Here is an 8,653-nt window from a genome sequence, read left to right on the forward strand (position 1 = left end):
CATTAATGTTTTTGTCCGCAGAATGAAAATGAAGCAGGAATTGAATTCTGGTGAAGAACAATGACCATCTGGCTTGATGTGGGTTCAGTAGTTGTGCAGACTGTAGATAAGTAAGATTATTGTGATCTGTGAAGATGATGATGGGATGAGCAACCCCCTCCAGCAGATGTCTCCACTCTTCTAAGGCCAACTTGACGCCGAGTAATTCTCGACCCCCAATAGAATAGTTGCGCTCTGCAGGAGGGAAGAGTTTGGAGAAAAATCCACATGACACTGCCTAACCCTTGGAATTCTTTCGAAGCAGGAGTGCTCCAGCACCAATGTAAGAGGCATTAACCTCCAATGAAAACTGTTGTCTCACATCAGGATGATGAAGAACGGAAGTAGAGATGAAGGCGCTCTTGAGGTTCGAGAACTTCGACTTTGCCTCAGGGTCCAGTCCTTAGCGTTCACTCCCTTCTTGGTAAGAGCTGAGATAGGAGCAGTTAGAGGCGAGAAATTTGGGATGAACTGTCGATAAAAATGTGCGAATCCTAGAAATCTCTGTATGGCTCGGAGCCCTTGAGGACGTGGCCACTCCAAGACAGACTTCACTTTTTCCCGATCAATCTGTAGACCCCGATTAGGGATAATGCAGCCTAGGAAGGGCAAAGATTTTCTTTCAAATACGCACTTCTCAAGTTTGCCGTATAAGATGTTACCCCTTAATAGCGACAGGACTTGGCGAACATTCTTCCGATGCATCGTCAGATCAGGTGAGAAAATAAAGATGTCGTCCAGATAAACCACCATACAGAGGATCACTGAAAATGTAGTTTACAAACTCCTGAAACACTGCTGGAGCGTCGCACAGTCCAAAGTGCATTATAAGATACTCGTAGTACTTCCTTTCGTCAGTCACCCTTGCGAATATGGATCAGGTTATAGGCCCTGCGTAGAGCCAGCTTCGTGAAAATCTTGGCTCCACAAATCCTACCAAAGAGCTCGGAGATAAGTGGCAAGGGGTATTTGTTTTTTACTTGATTAAGTTTAACCCATCGTAATCGATGCACAGTCGGAGTGATTCATCTTTTTTCTTCACAAAGAAGAATCCGGCACCGGCTCGTGAAGAACAATTTCTGATGAACTCCCCCTCCAGGTACTCCTTGACATATTCCGACATGGCCTGGGTTTTAGGCAAGGAGAGAGGATAAACCCGTCCACGAGGAGGTCAAGCTTCGGATGCAACTCAATAGGACAATTGTATGAGGAGGAAGGATCTCTGCCTCCCTCTTGCTAAAGACATCTGCATACTTAGCATATTGTGGAGGTAGTCCATTGAGAGACAGAGGTAGTGGAGAAAGAACAGAAAAAAACGGAGGCAGACAGCGGTGAAGAAATCGGGGACCCCATTGGAGGACCTCTCCGGAATTCCAATCAAGAACTGGAGCGTACTGGCAAAGCCATGCCAATCCCAGCAGGATGGGGTTTATTGCTTTGTATAGGACATAGAAGGTTATTAGTTCCGAGTGAAGGGCACCTATCTGTAGTCTCAGCGGTTTGGCGATAGACAGGATAGGGTCCGACAGGCTTTGTCCATCAACAGAAGCGACCGCTAGAGGTTTTTATAGGGTAACAGTAGCCAAGTGGAGATGGTCTACTAAGTCCTGCTGGATGAAGTTTTCAGCCGCTCCAGAATCCAAGTAAACATGTACAGAGTGCGATCCTTCACCAGTGACAATAGACAGTGGAATAGAAAGTCTGGGAGAGAATTTAGTAGTCGCAGAAGATTCATCTAGGATTGTCTCTCCAATCAACCCTAGGTGCTGGAGATTTCCCGGTTTCAGAGAGCATTCACGCACAAAATGTCCCTTGTGAAGGATGATCCAAACAGTAAATGACGAAGTTCACAGCCTGCAGTAGTTGATCCCGGCGTGCCCAGAGGTCACGCATGTCCACTTGCATCAGCTGGATCACAGTTTTAGTTTGACCACCGGGAAGCATAGCCTGAGTGTACTGTCATGACTCTGGGGGTATGTGGACCCACTAGGCCTCACCGCCATAGCGGAGTTGCAGCTGGCCAAAACACAGACATGTGGCGTAGCAGACACAATGGCGTAGCAGACCCCACGGCACAGATAACACTTAGCGTGGAAGATGATGCTTGGCATGGAAGATGACGCTTGGCGTGGCAGATGACACTTGGCACAGAGGATGAACTAGAATCTGACACTAGACTTCACTCAGGAACAAACACAATTACTGGATACGGGATATAGAATACGGGAACACTGGGAACAGGGACCATTTGCTAACGAACATGGGTAGACACAACAACACTCAGGCAAGGAGGAAGAGGGCAGGGTCCTTTTATACAGGGGTGAGTAGGGATTGGATAAGGAGCTTTATACTGTGCACGTGCTCGCTCCCGACCTTAATGGGCCAGTGTGCGCACCAGTATTAAGCTCCTTATCTAATCCTTTCTCACCCCCTGTATAAAAAGTACCCTGCCCTCTTCCTCCTTGCCATATGCACAGCAGCCAAGGACAGTCTTGTGTGCCGGCGTCTCAGAGGAGGGTTGGCGGGTAAGTAATTCAGAAGGTCCTCGACTGCAACCTTTATAGTGGTGCTTTACAGCGTTTCACACAATTGTATTCAGGGACACCGTGTATGGTGCTATTACATTCAGGGGTGCGTTGTATGGTACTATTATATTTAGGGGCATAGTGTGTGGCACTATGAGAATTTTATCTTCATTTAGTGCTCCTGACACGTCTATTAAAGGAAATACTTGTTATTCCACAAAAATTACTTGTGTAGCCCAGGACTAATAGACAAAGGAGTGTTACCATTCCTCGTGTCAAGAGGATTTGTCCCTACACAGTGTGATACTGTCAGCGATGGTTCGAGACTCTCAGTTTGTAGGGCCAAGGGGATCAGGTCAGCAACTAATCCATAGTCTTTATGTCACTGCTGGTGACAAATCTGCAGATGAATAAATCAGTGTCTCATATGTTACCCATGTAGCCAAAAGTAGAAAAATATCACAGCACAGAACCGCCAAAGCGGTGCACGCCTCTTCAGAACCCGGTCCAAGGTCCACAATATCGGACAGAAAAACGGACAAGGAGGCAGCACTTCAAAAACTCAGAAAACCTTTAATCACCCATGCAATGTTTCAATCCCTCAGGACCTTTCTCAAGCATGCTTGAGAAAGGTCCTGAGGGATTGAAACGTTGCATGGGTGATTAAAGGTTTTCTGAGTTTTTGAAGTGCTGCCTCCTTTTCCGTTTTTCTGTCATATGTTACCCATGGACTTTAAAGAGGTTTTCCAGGGAGACCAAATTTTTTCTATGGGCAGTGCACGAGCACAGAGTTTTCTGAAAGGGCACCAAGAAAATGGGGCGGGCATTGAAGCCTAATCAAGAATGAATGGGGCGGCATTGAGGAGGCTGTGACCCAATATGTCAGAAGTCCCGTGTTTGAGGCATCCTATTGGATCACAGCTTCCTCAATGCCCGCCCCGTTCATTCTTTGATTAGGCTTCAATGCGCGCCCCATTTTCTTTGTGTCCTTTCAGAAAACTCCGTGCTCGTGCACTGCCCATAGAATTTTTTTTTCAATACCGGCACTATTTTCTTTGCTTTCATGCTATTCCTAAGCGCTCATACGCTGGCCGCCTCGAAAAGGGCGAGCAGCGCACGAGCACGGAGGAATAGCATGAAAGCAAAGTAAATGGTGCATATGCAGAGTATGAAAGGGCGGGCATTGAGGCTGTGGACCAATAGGATGCCTCAAACCCGGGACTTCTGACGTAGACCCGGGTTTGAGGCATCCTATTGGTCCACAGCCTCCTCAATGCCCACGCCATTCATTCCCTGCTTATGCTTCAATGACAAACCTGTGTCGATACTCCGTGAGATATCGACACAGGTCTGTCTGCATAATAACGCTCGTGCACGTCCCTGCAGCAGCACCACGGGGTAAATTAAATATTAGGGTATGTGCACACACACTAATTACGTCCGTAATTGACGGACGTATTTCAGCCGCAAGTCCCGGACCGAACACAGTGCAGGGAGCCGGGCTCCTAGCATCATACTTATGTACAATGCTAGGAGTCCCTGCCTCGCTGCAGGACAACTGTCCCGTACTGTAATCATGTTTTCAGTACGGGACAGTTGTCCTGCAGCGAGGCAGGGACTCCTAGCGTCGTACATAACTATGATGCTAGGAGCCCGGCCCCCTGCACTGTGTTCGGTCCGGGACTTGCGGCCGAAATACGTCCGTCAATTACGGACGTAATTAGTGTGTGTGCACATACCCACACACACAAAACGGTTTGCCTCCTGTTATCCGAATAAATTGTTAGTTTAGGAACCCGTTTTATTAGGTTTGTACCTTTGAACAGAGGTCCCCTGCCTTTTTTTTTTTTTTGCATAAGTTGATGCATGAGTAGAAAAAGTTTATCAAAACTATTGTTAAAGACTTCAATAAAATAAAACATAGATGACTTACTCTTTCCTACTACAGTTGGTGTTGTCTCTTAGTAAAACAGTAAGATTCCATATAAATGAGCCTCTACTGCCATCACTAGATATTGGTGGACAATATTAACTGCAGTAGCCTACAGCCCGATAGCCATATGAATAGATCTTGAGCAGGGGCGTAACTAGGAAAGACTGAGCCCCATAGCAAACTTTTGACTGGGGCCCCCCCTCCGCTGGGTATCACACAACCCCCCCCCCCCACCCTTGTAGATAGTGCCTCCCTATAGATTTCACCACACAGCGCCCCCCCTATAGATAGCACCATACACAGCCCCCTGTAGATAACGTCTTACAACCCCAATCCCCTCTGTAGATAACGCCATACAGCCCTCCTGTAGATAACGCCATACAGACCTCCCCTGTAGATAATGCCATTCAGAGTCCCCCCTTTAGATAACGCTATACAGAGTCCCCCCTGTAGATAACGCCATACAGAGTCCACCCTGTAGATAACACCATACAGAGGCCCCCCTGTAGATAACACCATACAGATTCCCCCCTGTATATAACGCCATACAGAGTCCCCCCTGTAGATAACGCCATACAGAGTCCCCCTGTAGATAACGCCATACAGAGTCCCCCCTGTAGATAACACCATATAGAGTCCCCCCTGTATATAACGCCATACAGACCCCCTGTAGATAATGCCATACAGACCCCCCTGTAGATAACGCCATACAGAGTCCCCCATTTAGATAACGCCATACAGAGTCCCCCCTGTAGATAACGCCATACAGAGTCCCCCCTGTAGATAACACCATACAGAGTCCCCCCTGTATATAACGCCATACAGAGTCCCCCCTGTAGATAACACCATACAGAGCCCCCTGTAGATAATGCTATACAGACCCACCTGTAGATAACACCATACAGACCCCCCTGTAGATAACGCCATACAGAGTCCCCCCTGTAGATAACGCCATACAGACCCCCCCTGTAGATAACGCCATACAGACCCCCCTGTAGATAATGCCATACAAACCCCCCCTGTAGATAACGCCATACAGAACCCCCCTGTAGATAACACCATACAGACCCCCCTGTAGATAACGCCATACAGACCCCCCCTTTAGATAACGTCATACAGACCCCCCTGTAGATAACGTCATACAGACCCCCCTGTAGATAATGCCATACAGGCCCCCCTATAGATAAGACCATACAGAACCCCCCTGTAGATAACGCCATACAGACCCCCTGTAGATAACGCCATACAGACCCCCCCCCTGTAGATAACACCATACAGAACTCCCCCAAAAAAAAATGTCCTATAGTTTGTCCTACAAAAAAGATGTATCCCCTATCCACAGGACAGGGGATACATGTGTGATCGCTGGCAGCGATAAGGAGAAGCGAAAGTCCCCCCAAGTTCTCCATGACTAACCTCGGACTTCCGGAGTCTGCGCAGTTCAATAAAAATGAAAGGTGCGCTGGTCACGCATGCGCACAAGAGCGACAAGTGCACAATTCATTTCTATGGAGATGCAGACAGACCCCGGAAGTCCGAGGTTTGTCATGGAGAACTTCGGGGGACTTTCGGTCTCCCGTTCTCCTTATCGCTGGGCGTCCCAATGATCACAAATGCATCCCCTATCCTGTGGATAGAGGATGCATGTCTTTTGTAGGAACAACCCCATAGCGGCTGCTAGCGTAGCCTCCGGCCATGGGGGGGCCCGTGCCGGCGGGTGGCATACTGATCTTGAGAGTAGTGGTTGGGTCACGATGCCGTAAAACATAAAAATTTTTGCAAAAACTATACCTATTATTGGAATGTAAATGTATGCAAAAATGATATAATTTTATTTACACACTTAAATTTTACACATGAAGAGTCAGTTCACATGTAGCGTAAGTACTGCAGATTTTCCGCAACGGAATTAGTTGCGGAAAATCCGCAGCATAATACAGTAGCAGCAAAGTGGATGAGATTTGTCTCATCCACACGCTGTGTAAATGCTGAGTGGGAAAAATACTTTTTTTTTTTAATTTTATGTCAATTCTATTTGCGTAATCGCTGCATATTTGTTGTGAGTTTTCCCCATTGATTTCAATGGGGTGCTAAAACTAGCAACAAATAGCAGATGTTGCGTTTTTTTGCGTAGAAAAATCAGCCATTCCACCATAATAAAGGCAACTCAGATTTTTTTTTTTTTATATACTTTCCCCAAATTATGTGTTTCTTCGTCTAGGCCAGCCTCCTGGGATGACGTTTCATCCCATGTTACCGCTGTAGCTCACTTTTTTCTTGTAAAAAGATCCTATACAGAGGGAAGTCAATACACACAATTGCATATAATGCAGGGGAGGGGAACGTCCGACCCACGGTCCGGCCTGACCTCACTCTGATTGCCACTGCCGCTGTGATCCGCCCTACTCACTCACATTTAGGAGCCAAGTATGGCGGCGGCAGCGGCAAGCTGAGTGAGGTAGGTGCGTGCCTGCCCAAGAGGGGATAAGTCCGGTCACCTGACCTGAGTCAGTGACGCGAGGTCAGGTGACTGGACTGTGCCAGTCCAAGAGTAGATCAGTCCAGTCAGGTGGCCGGACTGGTCCACTCCCGGGCCGGCAGTGGCGTAGCTATAGGCATCGCAACTGCGACCAGGCCCCTAAGCCTGGGGTGTCTGCAGGGCCCCCGTTGCCACACAGCGCTGACCGCGCTGGTCTCGCTTCTAACTGAATCTGCGTCTGCGAGCGGCTCGGCGCAGGCAAGAGCATCCACCTGGCGTGGGAACGTGGGGTAGGTAAGTAATTATGTTATTGTTTTTCTATTAGGTACATACCTATGGGGGCATTATACTGGGTATGGGAAGGGGGCTCATATGGGACAGCTATGGGGGGCATTATGCTGTATGGGACAGCTATGGGGGGCATTATACCGTATAGGGAAGCTATGGGGGCATTATACCACGTGGGGGCAATATACTGTATGGAACAGCTATGGAGGGCATTATACTGGGTATGGGAGGGGGGCTCATATGGTAGCTGCTGAGGGGGCATTATACTGGGTATGGGACAGCTAAGTGGCATTATACAGTATGGGACAGCAATGGGGGCATTATACTGTATGGGATAGCTATGAAGCGAATTATACTGTATGGGGAAGGAATGGGGGCATTAAACTGCGTGGGTCCATTATACTGTATGGGACAGCTATGGCGGGCATTATACTGTATGGGGGGGTATTATACTGTATGTGGCAGCTATGGGGGCATTATACTGTATGGGGGGCTTTATACTGTATGCGGCAGCTATGGGGAGCATTTTACTGTATGGCGAATTATACTGTCTGAGGCAGTTATGGGGGCATTATACTGTATTTGGCAGCTATGGGTGGCAATATACTGTGGGGGCAGCTATAGGGGCATTATACTGTGGGGCAGCTATAGGGGCATTATACTGTGGTGGTCAGCTATGGGGGGGGGTATTATACTGTGTGGGGCAGCTATAGGGGGGGCATTATTAAAGGAGTTGTCCAGGAAAAAAAATAATTCTAAAAAGTGTCCCCCAGCCTTGGTTTGCCTTCCCTAATACCCCCTATTAAACTTCTAACCAGTTTCTGTTTGATTTCCATCGTCACTGCTGCTCTTTCTGTTTGTTTACATCCCTTACTGTCTGTTTCCTGTCTTGTAACCCACCATACCCATGATCCCCTGTAATGTAGATGTTATCTGCAGTCCTATGTATCATCACAGATAACACAGTGATAACTCTCTGAGAACAGATAATGTAGTAGATGTAAGAGACAAACACATGCAGAGACACAGACAGACAGAGACACACACACTGTAACATATACACATACAAAGACAGAGACACACACTGTATACACACACTGTATACACATACATACACACACAGACACTCACCATGTCTCCTTGCTGACAGCATCACAGGTCAGGACGGGCTGTGGGCGGAGCTTCCTCTCTGCTTCTCGGCACAGCAGAGCACAGAGTAGACTCAGAGCTGGAAGGCTGCAGCACGGGAGTGGACCTGTCCCCTGACCTGAGTCATCTGACCTCATGTCATTGACTGAGGTCAGGTGACAGGTAAGGTGACTGGACTGGTCCACTCCCTGGCCGTCACAGACCCCAGTCAGAACGCCGTAATTTCCTGGCTCTTCCTAA

General features: G+C 47.9%; 1 protein-coding gene across 1 annotated transcript; it reads right to left on the bottom strand.

The window, feature by feature from the left end:
* Positions 1-357: 357 nt before the first annotated feature.
* On the bottom strand, positions 358-744 carry LOC142656583 (uncharacterized). Its single transcript, XM_075831514.1, has one exon. The coding sequence runs from the start codon at positions 742-744 to the stop codon at positions 358-360; it is 387 nt and encodes a 128-aa protein (XP_075687629.1).
* Between the last annotated feature and the right edge of the window lie 7,909 nt (positions 745-8,653).

The sequence above is a fragment of the Rhinoderma darwinii genome, chromosome 6, assembly GCF_050947455.1.
Source record: "Rhinoderma darwinii isolate aRhiDar2 chromosome 6, aRhiDar2.hap1, whole genome shotgun sequence".
Taxonomy (NCBI): Eukaryota; Metazoa; Chordata; class Amphibia; order Anura; family Rhinodermatidae; genus Rhinoderma; species Rhinoderma darwinii.